Raw genomic sequence first — 21,202 nt, 5'->3', positions numbered from 1 at the left:
GCAATAGTCCGGTGCAATGACCATTGTGCAAAGGACGCTGAGACTTCAAGGAGTGTATGCGGTTTAAAGTGACGAGTAGTGCGATCATCTGGGACAATGTTGGTTGTGCAAATGTTACAGATACTCCTCAATCAGTGTGCAAATGGAGCAGATGCTACTCTGGCATGAGTGGCCAGTATATGCAAATAGTGCAGCATGGCGAGACAACTACAGTGAGTGCACGAGTAATACATAATTGGCCCCACAGAAATGTGACAACGAACTCAAGTCAAAAAAAAAAAAGAATGTATATTGAAAATAAGGCATAACTTGTTAATTTTTCAACCGATTTTCGTTTGGTGTGCTTTTTAGTTTACACAAAAACGTGTGAAACCAATACAGAATATTGAAAAAATAAATCGCAAAATATTTTTACTTGTGAACAGTTATTCCCTGTTCTCCGTAGTGATTGGACAGCGTTGTGTGCGACCGTATGCAGCGCAATATGCCTACATCCTTGTCATTTTGGCTTGCGTGCCGTCCACACACATGGAATGCGGCGACACTTTTGCCCCCACTCACTGAAATGTCGCCGTTTGCACGCAGCTAAAGGGGGCGTGTCCTATCTACAAATTTGTTTTATATCTTTTAACAGACCGTAAACAAAAGGTCACAACTCGGGAAATACATCCGGGGCGAGGAGACTGAACTACGGAAGCCGCGATGAGGGACTTTTACAAACCAAGAAGGATAGTGGCAAACCATAAAATCCGTTATGAACCATAGGAAGATATTTCGATTACAGCTTGTGAAACTGAACGTAGTGAATACGTTCAGTTTCACAAGCGAGGAGGTGTTTTTTTTTTTGGGGGGGGGCGGGGGCGACTGGTTAGAGCGTCAGCCTCACAGTTCTGAGGACCCGGGTTCAATCCCCGGCCCCGACTGTGTGGAGTTTGCATGTTCTCCCCGTGCCTGCGTGGGTTTTCTACGGGCACTCCGGTTTCCTCCCACATTCCAAAAAAACATGCATAAATTGGAGACTCTAAATTGCCCGTAGGTGTGCATGTGAGTGCGAATGGTTGTCTGTTTGTATGTGCCCTGCGATTGGCTGGCAACCAGTTCAGGGTGTACCCCGCCTCATGCCCGATGACAGCTGGGATAGGCTCCAGCACGCCCGCGACCCTAGTGAGGGTAAGCAGCTCAGAAAATGGATGGATGGGGGGTATTCCGTCTATATTTTATTCCTACAAACACTATTTTACATCAATAGTGTGGAACATATTAGAAAACACTGTACAAAAACGTTCATTTACAATAAAGGAATAAAGAGCGGCGGGTCTACGGAAGTCTGGGTGGGTATGTGACAAAAGCAGAAGCGGAAAGAGAGAAGATGGTTCGGTTTTTCTTCATTCATATGATACAGTATAGGCATAGTTAGTTTTATGAAAAATTATTGTAAAATTACGTTTTTCCATAAAAACGCAGCCTCGTAGGTTTAGCGAAGTGTAACGTCCCTGGCGCACGGACTTTTAAAGTCGCTCTTTCGTTGACAAAAACTCAAACATATAAATTGTTTCGGAACGAATCAACACGACGTTGACTCGCCTCACAAATTTTGCGTAAACAACAACACTGTCGCTTCTTTAGTACGTCATCACCTCTTACTTCCATGATCTCCGTCTGTAATAACATACAAACAATATAACTATAAAAATCCACAGTCAAACTTCATTTGGCTTGGTAATGTTTTGTTATTATATATATTATTCTCCCACTGAGACGTGTCGGCTAGAAATAAAGCCAGTTAGTTGAGTAAAATGTATACTTTATGAAACACAAGCTAAAATAGATTGCAGTACGTATTGGCGTCTACAGGGAGCAGTGCAGTTTTAGAAGTAGCGTCATGTCAGAGTGGACGGAAAGGAAGTAGAAGACTGAATGTCAAATTGTAGCATGGTACGCTAATGTCGCCTGTAGTTAGCAGGGTACTGTAAAAAAAAAAAAAAGAAAAAGAACAAAACCAAAAAAATGTCCGGCCACCCTTTATTTAGGGTCGCTTTGTTAACTAAACAAATCGCAAACAATGCGCCACTTCTAACATTCCGTAGGAAGGACGCGTTAAACAAGTTACAAGAATGTGGATATGCGAAAAAAGTGGGTGAGTAAAGGAGCTTTTTCAGTAAAAGTGTATTGCCTTTCCATCAATGGCGACGTGTTTTTAATAACAATGGCAATGTCGCTCCTTCAGCCACCAAAGGCAAAGGAAAGGGGATGGTTAAAGACGAGCTAAAAGGACCAGAGGTGTGCAAAGATCCAGTCCTGTTGACTTCTTATGCAGTGGGGGCCAACATCTACAAACAGGGAGCAGACCCCAAACTCAAACCTGTGGAGGAATACCCAGAGTGGTAAGAAGGTTTTAATCTTTCTTCCATTATATCACACATTAGTATTATTGCGGTAATTGGCCAATGATAACATTACAGCTGCAAATAAAAGACAGCAGTCATTAGATTTTTGTTTCATTAAAGTTAATTCCACTGGTCAATGGTTACAACAATGAATGTAATTTTGTCAAATGCATTTGGCCACATCAAGATAATCAAAACGTTTGGATGGTTCTGCACTGTTTTTGTGCAGGGGTGGCGAGGGGCCGGAGAAGCCTACGCATGATGGGATTTGTGAAGAGTAACAGTGTTGATTATATTTGACTTTATTTTAGTTCCACTTGAAGCATTAAGTGGACGTGTTGTGGAAGTAATAATTCAGTCACGTAGACAATTGATTCGTGAAACAAATCAATGACATGACATCATATTCTCACATTAGAAAAGAAGGTCTCTGATCGACTCAAATCAATTCTCAATGATACATAACCAATTGATGCATGATACAATTTACAACCAATTTATTACAGTACTGTTGAAAATAATACAGTCCTGCCAGGTTTGAGCTTCTCCTTGGATTTCTTTCAATAGTTTCGTTCATGTCGAACTGCCGAGCTGCTTAACGGTTCCCTTTTGATGTCAACAGTGGTCACATTCTTCTTAAGAACACCATAGTAACTTGCCCATATTTTACTTGACAATTTTTAACTTTGGAGATGTGCTCTGTAAAGTGGCAGTACAAGAAATATATCTGCTGCAGACGTTAAATCTAACAAACATGGTGTTGCCCGCGAGGCCGTCATGATTCTCAGTGTGCGTTCGGGAATGTACTCCGGCGCTGCTCCGCTACACTCTGGACCGTTCGGAAGCTCAAAATGTTATTGGAATATGCGGAAGACGCACACTCTCAGAGTTAGGGTGCCGTCAGATTGAATTTCCGTATGCCTCCTTGGCGTGCAGTGGAAATGTATTTTTTAATTTTTTTGTAAATGTATATATTTATGGTTAGAGCGTCAGCCACACAGTTCTGAGGACCCGGGTTCAATCCCCGGCCCCGCCTATGTGGAGTTTGCATGTTCTCCTCGTGCCTGCATGGGTTTTCTCCGGGCACTCCGGTTTCCTCCCACATCCCAAAAACATGCATTAATTGGAGACTCTAAATTGCCCGTAGGTGTGAATGTGAGTGCGAATGGTTATTTGTTTCTATGTGCCCTGCGAATGGCTGGCAAGTTCAGGGTGTACCCCGCCTCCTGCCCAATGATAGCTGGGATAGGCTCCAGCACTCCTGCGACCCTAGTGAGGAGAAGCGGCTCAGAAAATGGATGGATGGATGTTTCTATAAATCTATCACAGTTAGACATTACATATCATATTGTAATGAAATTACACCTTTACCGCAACCCCTAGGTACAGTTATGTTTATACAATGTGATTCCCCACCCCCAGTTTTCCTTATACCTATGTATAATACGCTGTATAGACTTTTGATAAACTTTTGGGGGAAAAGTGCATATTGTACAGCAGTGGTTCTCAACTTTTGTCACCCTGGGACCCACATAATCCTATTGTTGCAAAATCGCGACCCACTTTCAGAGACCTGAAGAACAATCATTTGTTTTTGTCTAAAAATAGCCTCTGAAAACATATGTACAGTATATTGTATTTTTAAATGCTGTTTCAAATTAGTTTACTGTACCGCCAACAGATCATTGCTTGCCATTAAATCCACCAGCCAAAGGCTGAGCTGCACTGTATTTGTGTACAGAATAAACTAGTAGGTAGAGAACACGAAAATAACTTTCTTGTCACTTTCCTTCTATGTTCCGTGTGGGAACTTAGTGCGCCTCTGTACTGAAGGGAAAAAATCTAGACTAATAATAAGAACACGTAATTTTTTTCACTATCTATTTGTGGCCCACCCAAAAAGGGTCCACGACCCACCAGTTGAGAATTGCTGTTATTCATTGTGAGCCAGAAATTATGATCGATACGGGCAGCCATAATATCGATAGATTTCAATACTGTACCTGTAATGGAAAATCTGCCTGCTATATGTGATCAGATAAGTCTTGGTGAAGCAGCATGTGGCTCAGCGCACCAGGTTATTTTTGAATGCTTTACTCAAAGTAACTGAACGATTGTATGCTTATGCTCATGAGGCAGCTCAAATTGTGCATGTTGTACACTGCAATAAACATTACAACTTGTATGTTTCCCCCCTGCAATCTACAATAAAATAGGAGTTTTCTTAAATATATTTAGTCTAAAATGAGTATTTTCCTGTTTTAGGCTCTTTCAGTTGAACCTGGAGGCGCCCTACAAGCTCCACGAGCTGGAGGAGGAAAGCTGGGCGTACTGGAAGCGTCTCCGAAAGGAAAGCATTTGGCGTCACAACAGATTGCATAAAGGGAAGAAGTTCTAGACTGCACTGAAATCAACTTGGTTGTTTATATCATGTCACAGCATTTAATGACTCTAATGTACATGTGTTCATGTTTGTTTTTTTAATGTCCATCTCCTCATTAAAAAAAAGTTTCCCCATTGTTGTGCAATTTAATTTTCTTACTTCACTGCCAGCCTTCCCAGTTAACATGGATATTTGACTTCTAAAGCAGTGAATGTGTTTTAATTAGCATAATGTGATGATACAAGTTACATTTTCATCAAGAAACCCCAAATATTTGTTTTGGATAAAAGTAAATGTTTTTAAATCTTTTTTTTACGAACACTGCACACTTATTGGTGTGGTCTTACGAATGCTAGTTATGTTAGCTAAATGCTAATAGAGGAACTTTCACAATGGCTGGAATCCAGAAACTGCACTTCAGTGTCAATCAACTCTGAAGATATTACTATGACGCTTACTTCAGATAATTTGCTGTGCCATCACTGCTTCTGTGGTGACGTCACAAGGATTGATATGCTGTGATGTATTTGTATTGCTCTGTTTATTTTCTTCCTTGACCAAAAAAGAAAAGAAAACTGCACCGTTGTGGAGTTTCCAAGTTTTTGTTTTTTGTTATGTTGGTTACCCTTGTTATAACTTAAAAGGATAGATTTTTAGTTAGAGGATTTTATTAATGCAATTTCCGTTAACATTTGAAGTCACTCTCGTGCCAAACAAAAGCAAGTCGTCAAAGCAGAAGAAAAAAATCTGTGTTTTTAATGGGAACAATCAAGTGATGTGAGGGGGAAAAAAACAAAACAAGAAAAGTGTCCATCACCCAGCAGAGACCAGCTCTGACTGAGGAGACGGGACAATTCATTAGATACACACGGGCAATCCAATGGCATCCAATACAAGAGTTGTGTCGTAGGAAATGAGCCCTTTTACGAAGAGAATAAGGATAATTTCAATGAGGTATTAATTTAAAGGGGACATATTTTGCCAAACCAACTTTTTCTAGTATTTGGGATGTAATATTGGCTCTGTGGTGCCTCAGTCAACGGGAAATATGAATTAAAATCGCCTACGTATTCCTGAGTTCCAGACGTTTTTCTGCCGAGAGGCATTTGAAGTACTCGACTTTACGCTAGCGAAGATCTCTGCCTTCCCTTTCCGCTCCCGAGACAGCGCTGTCAACATAACAAACACATGCTCTCTCAAGTGGGCCTTCTACACCGAGGCAACCAATCAGAGAAAAGGGGGAGTCTTAGCCAAATATGGACAAAGCGGATACAAAACTGGGTCAAACAGAAGAAGCGGTCTCAGGGGCCTTTTCTGGACACTTGTATGACAAAACCAAGGTGTTTTTTTAAAATGAAATGGACACTTTCATACTAAAATCACTTTGCAATTTGAAATGTTTTTCCATTCTTTCATTCATTTCCTTTTCAATTATATGTATTAATTTAGTCCTCTTGTTTTTATTGCTAATTATTATTTTTTAACTACTACAATCATTTAAACATCCCCTTTCAATTGTACTTATTGTATATATTTTTCATTTCTTCCCTTGTCTTTTCGTAATATCTCATTCAACTGGATTTATAATTATTCATTTCTTTATTTTTACTTTTTATATTAAATGTACTTTTAAAAGACTTTCCTGTATATCAATTCATGTATGATATTTTTTAGGTATTTATTTTAAAATATTACGGTACTTGTAATTTATTTAATTTACTTTTTTTGAATAATCCCCTTTAATTGTATTTATTTATTAATTTAGGTCACTTGTAATGTAATAATTTTTAAATTTGTCATTTTTATTTTAGGATTTCTACTATTTCTTATTTCAATTGTATTTATTTATAATGCCTATGTTTCATATTTGAAATTTGTTACTGAACTTTTTATTCAAATTTGTTTTACATCTTTGTTTTTAATTATTATTTTTCAATTTAATTATTATTCACAAAAATCATAATTGCATTTATGAATTTTTAATAATATAATGATCAACTTTCCATGCCTAATTTTAACTGTCAATTGTTTTTTAAAATCCCCTTTAAATTGTCTTCACTAATGTATTTGTCATGGGTGTGTGTTCCGGTTTTTGTCCCCCCGCCCCCCGCCCCCCGTCTCGTACACATCTGCTCCTGAGAGCATCTTCACCACCTGTGCCTCGTTCACCCTGATTACCCCTTGCATTTAACCTCGTGTCTCATACTTTCTAGTCGCCAGTTCGTCGCGTTCCAGCATCCCTTGTTTCCACGTCACAGACTCACAGTAAGACTAGACCCTGTTCCGATTCTCGACCTCGCCTTTTTGGATACTGTTGCCCCTTTTTTTGTATTGCCTGCCTGTGTACCGACCTCTGCCCGTATATTCAACCTCTCTTTTTGAAACTGTCCATTTGTTTTGGAGTCGTGCATTTGTGGGTCCTATCCTCTGTTCCGTTCATGACATTAGTTGTATTTATTTAATTTCCATGTGTATTTTTGTAAATCTAATTTTAAGAATGTCATTGACAGAATTCTGCATGTTCTCTGTTGGACACATTGCCGTCATCTCCTACCATGCGCTTCGAGTTACAGTTGCTTTAGTTTTCGATCCGGTTCTTGTTTTGAATGTCATGAGATTGTGCGCGTGTAGCTAACGAAGCGTCCACTGAGTGCGTAGCTATCTCTGCCATCCCTCACACGCGTTCGACTGCTCGGGCATCCCGCCATCCTCTCGGTCGTGCACGTAAGACTCGGAGCCGGGTCCCGGGGGGCTGTGGCGGGTCGAGCCGGGCCTGCTGGCGGGCGACTGGTCCCGCCCGAGGCAGAGTACGGGGGAGGAGGTGGGAGAGGCCATGTGCTGCTCAGGAGAGCTGCGTTCGGATTTGACGTGCACGCCGAGGCAGGGCGCATGCGTCAAGGTAGAGGGGAAAGGGCACACCCCGGTGGACATCCTGGGAATAACAGCACAGGGGTTACTCTTGTTCTTTCAACACGCAAAATAAATTTAGCTTGAAATAAAAAAAAAAAAAAAAAAAACTGAATGTGTTTTATTATTGTGATTGTGTATACAATAAATGTTTATATAATGTAATAAACGCACACCTAACGTATTATCATAACTGAGTGTTTACATAATACATATTTATAATTAAATCTACTGAATACATTTTTAAAAAATATACACACACACAGCAGCCATTCATAATACAAACGTTTAAAAAGGAAAAGAACATCAATAGATGTCTTTCTTCAGTACAGTTTACATGTTCAAAGGGAGTCGGAAGAAGCAAAAAATATATTTAAAAAATTATCCAGTCATACCCCTTGTCTATAAATCTAGACTCGGTTCACATTAATAAAATGGATTTAGTACTGTGATGTATGCCAAAAGACAAAAAATAATAAAAAAAAAAAAACATGCTTCTCTATCATTTTACCCTTTTACTCCTACAGAGACATACACATTTTCGTTACACTCAAGCTAACATCCAGAATGTCTGACATTTCTGCAGTTTGTCATGGTTTTATATATATATATACGTGTGTATGTGTGGTGATATGTAAAATATATTAGTGGCAATTTTTTTAGACTATTGTTGCAATATTTAATTACATATTTCTTAGGTATTTTTGAATATTTAAATCGTTTCCTGTATCAACAATATTTAAAATAAAAGATGCATCCAACATTTTGCCTATCATCCAGCTAGCGAAGGGGAGCAAAATATTAGCCGAAGCTCTCAGTATAATGCAGTGCATGTTTACACCAACCCCAATAATAAACATGTTAAGTTAATACCGTCTCAAGCTGCCCATTATTATTTTTATAAAGCCGACGCTTGCATTTATTAGAGTCTGTGACTGCGTAGTGAATGTACCTCTACTGTAATACATTATGACATCCTTACCCTTGATTTATGTGAGGCCCGTGGAGTTGGTGTGCAGGCTGCATTGAGTACCAGGAATTCACTGCGCCTCGCTGCAGACTCACAGAGTGATGGAAACCTGGTTGGCTGTACTCTTGACAAAGACAAATACAAAAAAATATCCAAGTTAAACATAATGAAATAATAAGAGTGGTAAACAAAGTATCAGGTACCAGAAGCTCCAGGGGAGGTGAGGCTGTAACCAGCCAGAGTGTGGCCCAGCAGCCCAGCCTTGCCCATGGCGCCATGCAGGCCCGTCTGGTACAAGACACCCCTGCTCACGGCGGGATTCGGGCCGGCTCCTGAGCCCTGGTTGGCTCCGTCTCCCGGTAGGGTCAGAGGGGATGCTGGAGGCGGGGTCTTGGGGTCGAGCCCTCGGCTCACGTGGGAGAAGACGGAGTAGCCGATACCTGCGTAGGGAAGTGAAAAAGATGATGTGAGCAACTGTGATACCTTCACACTTCTTCTTTCTCTTGCACCTTTTCCTGACTGTGTGGAAAGTAACACAATATTGTATATAAAAAAAAAAAAAAGTACAAAAAATTTGAATTAAAGTAAATATTTAGGATGGATAGCTTTGACACAAGAAAGTGCCGAAAGACTGTAAGATGTGTTATACAGTGGTACCTTGACTTATGAGTTTAATTAGTTCCATGACCACACTCATAACTCAAAACACTTACACACAATTTGTTTCAGCCTTTTCCTAAAAAACAAATTAGAAAAAATACTTTATAAAAACATTTTTTTTTCTGAGAAAAAGAAAGTTTCACAACAATTGTGATTCAGTAGGCTGCTGTAATATTAGTCGTTTTTCGCAAAGAATAAAGAATACATGCTTGTGAGTATTGTTATATTGTCTGTCTACATGTGTTGATTCCTATTTGTGTTTAAATATCCATTGCTTTAAGTCAGGGATCCAAAATGTGGCCCGAAGGCCGTTTGCGACCTGCGGTCCAATTTTCTGCGGCCCACAGCATATCCTAAAAATTACATTCACATTTACATTTCCTGCACTTTGCTCCAATTCAAGGGCCGATTTGTGAGCACGTCACATTAATGATGTTCAAGGATGGGAGATGGGATTCATCTGTTGTTCAGTGCGGGGCCAAATCTATTTTAGTAGGATAGAGGGGCGCGGGCCATCCCAAAAATCTTGATAAATCCTAAACTATCGGCCTTATCAAGTTTAACAGAAATGTTATGTATCAGGTTTTTACAATAAGTATAATACAAACAAAATATAATTGCTTGCTTGATTGATTTTAGCGTGTTTAGTAACGTAAAGTCGAAGATTTTCAAAGTGGCCCTTGTATCCTGGAAGGAAATGGTTTGGACACCCCTGCTGTAAGTGAAGGGGGTAAAAAATAGATGATGATCGGGAATCCGTACAGTCACAGTGGAGTTACTTTTGATGACATCACAACGACTGGCAGGTGTGACAACAACTGGAGACAGAAACCAAAGATGGCTACAGCGGTGAAAAAGTCAAGTTTCGAAAAATACACCCCAACACACACACAGGCACCGCACACTTCCTGTGAGGGGACAGACAGCTGCGTGCACACTAGTTCAAGAATATTGGAACAACTTGTGTGTGGATATACTGTATTGCCAACCTCACAGCAGACTTCATACAAATCTTGATTAGAATGGATGCATGTGAATGTTTCTTCTATACCTGAGTGTGGAGGCATGAAGGAGGCGTGAGCTGCTGGTGGAGCCGGGCTGGCACATTTAAAGGCCGGGGGTCTGTGGGGGACCAGGCCGGGTCCGGATGAGACAGGGAAGCTGCTCTCCGACACCAGGAACTGGGCTTCCGGGGAGCGCAGGGGCGGAGCCTGGTGAGAGACATGATCATACACACTCACTGGTGACTTTGTTAGAAACCGTAACCTGCCTCTATTTTGGAGGGAAAGGGACCGAGCCCTTCCAAATAGTAATAGTTTAAACAGTGAATATACAACAAACTATGATCCTAAAACACTTCAATATAATTTAAATCTAATTTTACAACATTAGCCTAAAATATAAATGGCTTATAGTTGATTTTATTTTCCAGAAATGCACCAGAAGTCCACGTGTAAAGTGAAAGCTTGATTTAACGGATTCTGATTTAACAGACTACGGATTTAACTGACGGAAAATAGTTTCCAGTTGGAACTCAAAATCATCCCTCCAATGCACCAGCGAGGTAAATTTGGATAAACTTTAACACTTTTCAAACATTTTCAAGCTCTATCACATTTATACACAACACTTCAGTACTGTACTGGGTGTTTTTAAGCCAGGAAAAAAAGTACATAACCTTTAGGCCACAAAAATAGTGTTACAATTTAACAGACAATTGGATTTAACAGACGACCACTTCGCCCTATTAGTCCGTTAAATCGAGGTTCCACTGTACATGCACATATGGTGAAGACGCTCCATAACTTGCACACACAACCCAGGCTAAACGAATCTCCTCTTTTTTTTTTGGACAATTGCGCAAAGGATGCAGAGTCCTCTAGCACTTACAGCAGTTCGAATGACTAATATTGCAATAGTCCGGTGCAAAGGGTGTATGCAGTTTAAAGTGACGAGTCGTGCGATAATCTGGGACGATGTTGATTGTGCAAATGTTGCAGATACTCCTCAATCAATGTGCAAATGGAGCAGATGCTACTCTGGCATGAGTGGCCAGTATTGGTCAACAACAGATATGCAAATAGTACAGCGTGGCGAGACAACTACAGCGAGTGCACCAGTAATGTATAATTAGCCCCACAGAAATGTGACAACGAACTCAAGTCAAAAAATTGCCAGCATGTTGTAATGGAATTGTAGGTTAGGTGTTTAAGAAGTTGATCGCAAGAGGGAAGAAGCTGATGGAATGTCTGCTAGTTCTAGTTTGCATTGATCGGTAGCGCCTACCTGACCCATAAACCAACAACACATGCATTGGGCCCTACAGAAACATTATTTACTCTAGTCACTTAAATGATTGAATGAAGAAGCTGTTTGCTGAACAGACTTATGATATTGTGTGTGTGTGTGTGTGCGTGCGTGCGTGCATGAGAGAGGGAGAGAGAGAGAGAGAGTGAGCGAGAGAACAGAATGTACCCAAAACATGTTTTACATTGACTTATAACCATAAAATAGGGCTAATGTTGCCAGACGCACTGCCAAAACTACAACAGAACCTCTGCAACTTACTGCAAGGTGTTTTCTCAAGTTAGAAGTGGGCTGAAATATCCACATTTGGGCAGACGCAAAACTACAATGCATCATGAAGCTCTTGTTTTTCGGAGTCTGTAAACACTGGCTGTTTTTTTTTCCTAAAATGAGTCATTTTGATTGGCCCGTGAAGGCTTTGTGTGCGATCATGTGACTGCCTTGTGCTGTCCGATTGGTAAATTGGAGTCAAACGATCATCTAGTGATCACGTTGAATTGGCGAAATGGCGCCCTATGTGGAAGTCGAAAATGAAGTCTAAAAATGGATCGCGTACGCAATCATGGATAAATAAAAGTAGCGGGTGGCATGTTGATCATTGTATTGATTCTTAACATAAATACTCAAGTTAAAGTAAAACATATGGTGCATTCAAACTACTCTGACAAGTACAATGTATCCAAAATCTTACTTGAATAAATGTAACAGAGTAAATGTAGCGCGTTACTACCCACCTCTGCATATCAACATACTTCCTTGACACCAACTATTACATTCCTATTAGCCAGGGCTTTGGCATGGAGTGTCATAGCAAGAGCACAAAAAACACAAACAGATGAGTTTTTCAGCAATGAGCTGAGGATGCACAAACCAAATTCAGTGAATTTGTGAAGAGAGGAACAAGAATAGGGAGGTATGATCATGGTAATTGTATTGAATATTTGGGTTACTTATGAAGCTAAACAGTGTCAAAGAACATTAATACCTCCGCCAAAACAAAGTTTGTGTATTGATGACAGTTTGATGGTTGTTTAAAAACCTTTTCTGGACTCAAACTAGTTTTCCTCGTTTATTAACTTTCAGAACGCCTGTCCTGAGAAGGCTCCGGTGTTTATACTATTAAAACAACATATTTGTTTGATAAAGTAAGGAGTAAAAAGTACATATATCTGTTCTCAAATGTAGGCAGTAAAAGTGAAAAGGAAAAAAAAACAGATGTACAGATACCCGGAAAAAGTATATGTATTTCGTTACTTCCCACCACCGACTGTGTGTGTGCGCGTGTGTGCGCGCGTGTGTGTGCGTACTGACATAAAGGCGCTGGCGACCCGCAGACAGGTCCACGCTGTCGCCATATTGATATTTGTGGCCGGTCACCTGCATGCTCTCCTCGCCTTCGAGCTCCGAGGCATCCAGATCGAGGCCTTTCCTCCTCAGAGTCTGACACCAAATACAAAATAAGAACAGAGGGGGAGAAAAAAAAATATAATCAACAAAATTGATCTAAAGTTGGTGAAATTCCCATACCTCCAGTATGTCGGTGTTGGTGCGGCTCTCGTGTGGCTCGCTGTACTCTGTGTACTTGAGCAGCACTTTGTCCATGTCGGTGCTGGCGTACTGGAAGAGGCGGTCGGTGCTGTTGAAGATGATGAGGGCGATCTCGCAGTCGCACAGCACGCTCAGCTCGTACGCCTTTTTCATCAGGCCGAACTTGCGCTTGGTGAAGGTCACCTGCGATGCAAATATATATATTTCTTCAATCTCACGGCACACTACCAGACAAAAATGTCCAAAAAGTTAATACACAACTGAAGTGTACCTTCTGCCATCAAGTGGAAGTGCATTTAATTGTTCTGCCTCTCACTATACATCAATGGCATAGATAGACGAACGAATATACAATATTTGTCGTGAATAAATAATTTTCGGGCCAATTTTGCACGGCTTGCCTGGTGACTCTCACATCACACTAAAGTGGTTGGGAACCACTGCTGGAGTCAACGTATAAATAAATCATTTGTGATCGGCTCACCTGTCGGTTTCTCTGGTCCAGAATGCGAGAAATTTGTATTTTCTTTCTTCCCATCGCTCCTGTGGTTCACCTATATGAAAACATATTCGCATGTGAGAGGAGCAGAATACAAAAAGCAAAGTGGGTTTAAAAAATAAAAGGTTGTGTTACATGTCGATTCAAATAGTTGCCACAGATTTTTGGGGGGGGGGTCGAAATTTCATTTTCAGTAATTGTAATAGCACTTGCGACGACAAGCATTGGCCCAAAAGATATCTTTTTTTCTTCAATTTAAAAAGTGAAGTTTCATTTGTCCCACTCTTTTTCTAAGACGTTTATTAGGGATGTCGCGATCACTTTTTTTTGCGTCCGAGTCCAACCCTTTGATTTTAAATATGTGCTGATACTGAGTACATATATAAATAACACACACACATAACTCTGCCCAGCGGCAAGTGACCCAGCAAACATTTGACCGTTGGAAAAAACAAAAATATTCTGCTGTAAAGAGAATTAAAATGTTTACTTGCGAAGGAATCACTGATTATTTTTTTGTTGTCTATTCTGTTTGTTGTCAACTATGTCTGATGTCTTGTTCTCGCCCAGCCTTAAACAAAAGACATCAGAAGTACAAGTCTGCAGATGTCTGCATGGTGGCAAGTCCTACATCTCTGCTGAGGTTTTCTAGCCAACGAAAAAAAAAAAAAAATGGCTGTGACTTGGACTAATGGACGTCAATGTCCACGCCACAATCCGTCCATGTCATCACGCATCCTGCCCCTCTTCAGTTCTCATCAGGGCTTCTTAAGCCCATGCATGAGAGAAGAGTGGGTGGCTCGTACAGGTTCACAACTTGCCTTCCCAAACACACATTTTTCCTTCAACTGTTAGCTTCTTGCTATTGGCCAGACGACCTTTTAAAAAAAAAAGTCATCTGTTCAATATTTTTAAACGGATCTCTTGGGGACGAGTACTGCGGTGGGGCACTGCTGCCGGCCCGGTAAGCCAGACGGCGTGGGTGTCAGACTGTGTGGACTTCAGGGGCCACGCTAACTTTAGACCGCATCGCCTCATGGGGGTAAAAATATACCATGCTCTTTCCAAGGGGACTTGAGACGCTTTCACTGAATTAACATTGTTTTCCCATCAGAAATCCATATAGAGTGCTCCGTCACTATATCCCTGCTCAACTATTGCAAATTCCCTGCATTGCGGATTCCCCCCCACCCTTGATCATATTTTGCATAATTTGCTATATCGGGTGGATTTTTAGTGGATTTTGTGGTAAAATAAATGCTTCCTATCTAAAAAAAAAAAAAAAAAAAAAAAAAAAAACCTCAAGAAATATTCATTAAAATACATATTACAAGAAATAAAATATAAATGGTGTACAGTACTACTGTGCATTACTGTATATTTTACAGGTGTTAAAGAGTATAGAAAGTGTTTATAAGCGTATGGTAGAGGTTAATAGGGAAAGATTAATAAGCAGGGAAAGATCATACAGATTGAAAATATGTATAAATAATTTTTAAAAAGATGTGGTCGCTACTTCGTGGATTTCACCTATTGCAGTGGTGGTCCGAAACTTAACCGCCGCAATAAACGTGAGATTACTGTACGATGAAGCGTATAATGCGTGTAGAAATGGATGAAAGTAGATGGGGATCGTACACAAAAGTCCATTTGAAGAACTCTGGGATGGATTGTCGATGAACTGAAACAACTGAGGTGGAACGATGAAAGTGCTGTTGATTCAGTCTCAACTAGTTTGGCGCCAAAAGAAGACGCTAGATTTGATAAGTTTAGCTACATCCGCCGAGAACTGTCCTCTTGGCATGCTTTTTGGAATCTCCACCAAGGAAATAATATATTTTCCATGTGCGTAGTCGCATTTTGATTGTTTAATGTATTGTTACACGTGGCTCTCCTTTCCCACATGCGAGGGCATTAAAGTAAGTAAACTCATGAAAAATGATTGCTGAAGAAAGATTTTCAAAATAGTGGGGGTGTGAATGATGAACCATGATATAGCAGGGATACAATCTATATTTATATGATATACTAGTATATAGTGTTATATTAGTGAAGGATAAAGCCATAAAAAATAAATAAAGCAAAAGCAGGGTGTGTTAATCTTTGAAAGTTTATTGCTGATCCAAACTCAGATTCTTACACCTTGACGGATGTCTGCACTCCAACGAGTACCACTCTTCTGAACTCCTGAACTGTCCGTCTAGTCCAGAGGAGTTTCCACTGGTTTTTCCCCCCTCAATAATGCACATGTATTTCTATATTTAGAGGCATGTCCCCCATACTGATGATGCCTTAGCGGATATGGCAGTAGCGTTTCCCACGACCCCTGAAGTGTGCCGCGGACACAGGCATCTTGGGCATTTGGGGAGGAAATGCCCACCACATTACCTTATAAAGGGCCAAGATACGCATATTCATATCAAGTCTTATCGATGGTCAGGGAGGAAGTCATTTGGGAGTAATTTAACTAACGTCAATGCATCAAGTTTAAAAATCTATGTATTCATATAATCCATATTAAAAGAAGTTGAACAATATAGAGTTATTCTGGAAAATCAGTTAACAGTCAGACTTCACTGGAACATCGAAAACCGTGGTTCTCGAACTTTTCCCACCATGTACTTGCATAGTAGGCCTGAGTTTTCATAAAAAAACAAAAAACGACACTGGTAATAATGTTGTAAGCCATTGCGAAGTTATGCAGCTCGCACATTAACAGTGCATAAATATAGGAATATAATATACTGCACTTAAATAATAACGCAATTAAAACTTATTGCTCAAAAGTTCAAGAAAAAAAACAAATCTACCTATAATACATAATTAAAACAAAACATTCTTAAAGTTTAGATGCAAATGTATTGAATTTAAAAGTTAAATACAATCGAACTGTACTGAGGCGATGACTCTTTTGGGTACCACTAAAGTTACAAGTGAGAATTTGAGAATCACTAGTCCTAATTCCACAAGTGTTTTATCTTTGGCCTTTTGTTGTTGTTGTGATAACACCACAGAAGGGTCCCAGTAATACCAAAAGAGAAAAAATGAGATGAACACCATAGAACTGGCATAATTTGAGCAATACAATAAATTATACATCACATGTACACACAAATAAAATTGTTATCACACAGATGCTAACGCACTGTAAATACTGTAGCATAATGGCTAATGACTAGTGTGGAAATGACCAGAGAAGCTTGCCAACAAATTGTGTCCTGTTCTCCCTTCATGATGTGGCTGCCAGGCGTCTTCAAAGGTTGATCAGTTTTACTTTGTTTGTTATAACTAATTTAATTCAAACGTTACCCGCAGAGTTACTTGTAAACTATGAAGTAGAACACAATCCATGTCCCAATTTGTGGGTTCCCTCTTGCGCCTCAAGGCATGTTATTGCTTCGGCCGGAAGTTGTATACGTGAATGGGGGAGGCAACAAGGGCTTCTGAGTGAGAGATTCTTTTTGTTTTATAGAGTAGGTTATCAGTAGAGTTGGGTACGGGCGGAATATTTCTGGCAAATTCAATGAAGCATAATAAATGATTTAGAAAAACTTAGTTGGACAGGTAGGACATGGGAATAAATGAACAGTAATAGATATGAATTTATATTATTTTACATACAGTAAAAATGACCATATTGTTTTGAGCTGCTGTAAGCAGACATGTACACAAACTACTATTTTAAACACATGTACTGCACTTATGTTTTTTTCTTTTTGTTGTCATAATTGATTTATTTTTAGGGTATCAAACTTTTATTCGACAAACTGTTTTAATGTACACATCTATATACAGTATTTATATGTTCCTGTACTATATATACTGTAAATAGTGTGCCAGAATTTATGACTCACTTATCATGTTTTTGAACATGCTTATTTTATTATTTGATTTTAATGATTTTATTTGTAAATCTGCTTAATAGCTTATTAATTTAATTGTGTGTACATATAAACAACAGAATGTGATGAGCTATATGGCACATGCCAAAAGATTTGTGCTTTTATAAGATTTTCTGTTCGTAAATCTTTATAGTGGATACAAAGTCTCCACACTCCTGTTCAACTGCGGTATATAAAAAAAAAAAAAATGAAACCAAGATGCAGTAAATCATTCCAAAACCTTTTCCACCATTGTCTCCTACAACATGTACAACTCAATTAAAAAAAAAAATCTGTTAAGGGGAAAAGTAAGAAATGTCAAATAACCTGGTTGCATAACTGTACACACCCTCAAACTAATACTGTGTAATACTATATTACAGCACTCAGTCTTTTTAAGTGGGAGTCGATCAGTGTGCCACGTCTTTTACGTGCCAATATTTGCCCACCCGTCTTTGCAAAAAAGATGAGGGTGTCTCATGTGGGTAGACTTTTTACATCCACTGAGTATATACACATAAATGATATGCTGTATATCACGGGTGTTTGGCCCAAACCTGTCCAAATTTGGTAAATGTAATGTTTTTCACAAATCCATACTATTGGTCAGTCCCCATGTAGATATGTTATTTATACAAATTATTAACTAATATAAAGTGTTACAAATTGATTGCTCTTTGATGATGCAATGTTAATGGCTTTTGTTTGCTTGTTTTTTTTAGGGGTTTTGGAGATGCAAGGCTTCCACCCGACGCCAGTCAATGTTTCAGTTATCGGTAAAGACAAAGCTAAATTATTATTATTTTTAGAAATCAAGTTTATTCCTGCTCGTTCCTTCAAATTTCCATATATTATTTAGCATCCTTGGGTCCCTTGATAGGCCTTCCATAGAAGTATTTCTTTTTTTATGGATTATTATTTATAACTTGCTAATAATATTACAATACAAAATATAACAAATATAAAAATTTATATAATCCATCCATTTTCTTTACCGCTTATCCTCACTAGGGTCGCGGGCTGCTGGAGCCTATCCCAGCTATCTTCGGGCGGGAGGCGGGGTAGACCCTGAACCGGCCGCCACCCAATCGCAGGATATATATATATATATATATATATATATATATAATTATTATTAGTCTCTGGGTAAAGTTTCCGACTTTGAAAATTCCTTCAATTTCAGTAGTAAATGCTGTCAAATTGTCCGATGATCAAATTCTAAGTGAGGACAATTAAAGGCGCTTATGCTCAGACACTTTATTAGGTACGTCTACATTGAACTTTACATAAATAATAAAGAAGGTGTTTGTTATTGTGGTTGGAGTTTGCAGTCGCGATGCATTTCTACATCGCTGTACACGGCAAGCTCAATAATAAATGTGTTGTTGATGAATACCTCTCTTTGAGTGAACACGATAAAGGCAGTCGTAAAGATAGAAACATTTGCTGGATTTGTTCACCATTACACGTGGGGGGGGGGGGGGGGGGGGGGTCAAGCAGTTCAACAATGGGGCCTTCGCCAAGTGCAGTAATGTGCAGGAAATATTTGTCTAATTTTAACAGGAGATAATTGAATTGCCTTGATATTTTTGATAGAGTCAGCATAGCAACAGAACTGAATATATCTATCTGTGTATCCATCTGGGCACGATGCAATTTCCACAGCAAAGAGTGGACGCCATACTTCCAAATAAGATTTAAAAAAAGATTTCCGCGCACAATTTACCCTGTTGAACTGCTGACGTCGGTTTAAGAATAGCCTGGAGTTGCTGAGCATCTTTTTTTATTAATAAAGACTCGGCTTCTTGCACAGCAACACAACAAGTTATTTGGACACAGAAATTAAATATGCAGCAATCTCACCTCTCTATCCTCACACTTGTTGAAGGCCCTTGCACATCAATGAACGCACAGGAGACGTCCGATCCAGAGGAGGAAGTTTGTGTCTGTGTCAATCGAGATTACAACCTGATGTAGAAGGAGAGCGGTGCCCTCACACAGCTGGCTGACTCAACCCGCCCTCCTCCTCCTCCTCCTCCTCTTCCTCTTCTTGTCACCATGCATACAGGCCAATCCAAGACATGGACTTCAATTTCTACATTTTTGCATCAATGGACCACCTAGTAGTAACACACTGAATATTGTTACAGTTAATAACACGTTCCTATGTGGAAATGTTTTTAAAGCACAATCAATGTATATCAGGGGCGGACAAAGGTTTTGTGTTCGAGGACTACATTTGATTTTCAAAACAGTCAAATGAGCCAGGTCATCAAAAAAGGTCAAATTGTTTGTAAAAATGTGACATACAAATTATATAATTTTTTATTTATTAATGCACACCAGGGCTTGACATTAACGCCTGCCAACTAGCCAAATGCGGATGGATTTCCGCAGGGGCGGGTAACATTGCCACTCCCACTTGCCACTTTGGTGGGTTCAATTTTATGTGTATATTTTAAGAAACTCTCAAACTTCTCAACTGGTACTGAAACAGGATGTCACCATGAAACTACTGCGTCATTAATTAGATTGAGGTCTGCCATGTATTTCGTTTGGATTTGACCCATTGCCTGTGACAGCCATTACAAAGAAAATACAAAACAAAAAGTGAACAGGAAACATATTCACTGATTTACAACCCCAATTCCAATGAAAGTGGCACATTGTGTTAAACAGAAATTGATGTTAAAAAAACAGAATACAATGATTTGCAAATCAGTTCAACCTATGTTTAATTGAATACACTAAAAATACAAGATATTTAATGTTCAAACTGATAAACTTGATTGTTTTTTAGCAAATAATCATTAACTTTGAATTTTCTGGCTGCAACATGTTCCAAAAAAGCTGGGACAGGTGGCAAAAAAGACTGAGAAAGTTCAGGAAGTCTCATCAAACACCTGTTTGGAACATCCCGCAGGTGAACAGGCTAATTGGGAACAGGTGGGTGCCATGATTGGGTAGAAAAGGAGCTTCCCTGAACTGCTCAGTCATTCACAAGCAAAGATGGGGCGAGGTTCACCTCTTTGTGAACAATTGTGTGAGAAAATAGTTGAACAGTTTAAGGACAATGTTCCTCAACGTACAATTGCAAGGAATTCAGGGATTTCATCATCTACGGTCCACAATATCACCAAAAGGTTCAGAGAATCTGGAGAAATCACTGCATGTAAGACCTTTGATCCATCAGGTGGCACTGCATCAAAAACCGACATCAATGTGTAAAGGATATCACCCCATGGGCTCAGGAACACTTCAGAAAACCAATGTCAGTAAATACAGTTCCGCGCTACATCCGTAAGTGCAACTTAAAACTCTACTATGCAAAGCAAAAGCCATTTATCAACAACACCCAGAAATGCTGCCGGCTTCTCTGGGCCCGAGCTCATCTAAGATGGACTGATGCAAAGTGGAAAGGTTTTCTGTGTGTGTCCACATTTCAAATTGTTTTTGGAAATTGTGGACGTCGTCTCCTCCAGGCCAAAGGGGAAAAGAACCATCCGGACTGTTATGGACGCAAAGTTCAAAAGTCAGCATCTGTGATGGTAAGGGGCTGTGTTAGTGCCAATGGCATGGGTAACTTACACATCTGTGAAGGCACCAGTAATGATGAAAGGTACATACAGGTTTTGAAGAAACATATGCTGCCATCCAAGC

General features: G+C 39.6%; 2 protein-coding genes across 3 annotated transcripts; one reads left to right on the top strand and one right to left on the bottom strand.

The window, feature by feature from the left end:
- Window positions 1-903: 903 nt before the first annotated feature.
- Window positions 904-4,906, top strand: mrpl54 (mitochondrial ribosomal protein L54). The gene is made up of 3 exons (XM_061683058.1): window positions 904-2,137; window positions 2,228-2,384; window positions 4,653-4,906. The coding sequence occupies exons 1-3, from the start codon at window positions 2,008-2,010 to the stop codon at window positions 4,783-4,785; spliced, it is 420 nt and encodes a 139-aa protein (XP_061539042.1). The 5' UTR covers window positions 904-2,007; the 3' UTR covers window positions 4,786-4,906.
- Window positions 4,907-5,497: 591 nt separating this feature from the next.
- On the bottom strand, window positions 5,498-19,491 carry mef2b (myocyte enhancer factor 2b). 2 transcript variants are annotated; one of them, XM_061683055.1, is made up of 8 exons: window positions 19,406-19,491; window positions 13,647-13,716; window positions 13,142-13,345; window positions 12,926-13,054; window positions 10,359-10,518; window positions 8,851-9,087; window positions 8,660-8,771; window positions 5,498-7,702 (listed from the first exon to the last, which is right to left on the bottom strand). In XM_061683055.1, the coding sequence occupies exons 2-8, from the start codon at window positions 13,698-13,700 to the stop codon at window positions 7,429-7,431; spliced, it is 1,170 nt and encodes a 389-aa protein (XP_061539039.1). In that variant the 5' UTR covers window positions 13,701-13,716; window positions 19,406-19,491; the 3' UTR covers window positions 5,498-7,428. The 2 variants fall into 2 exon arrangements, with proteins under 2 accessions (XP_061539039.1, XP_061539040.1); XM_061683056.1 differs by having other exon boundaries at window positions 12,992-13,054.
- Between the last annotated feature and the right edge of the window lie 1,711 nt (window positions 19,492-21,202).

The sequence above is a fragment of the Phycodurus eques genome, chromosome 8, assembly GCF_024500275.1.
Source record: "Phycodurus eques isolate BA_2022a chromosome 8, UOR_Pequ_1.1, whole genome shotgun sequence".
Taxonomy (NCBI): domain Eukaryota; kingdom Metazoa; phylum Chordata; class Actinopteri; order Syngnathiformes; family Syngnathidae; genus Phycodurus; species Phycodurus eques.
This window is presented reverse-complemented; position numbering and strand designations above follow the sequence as displayed.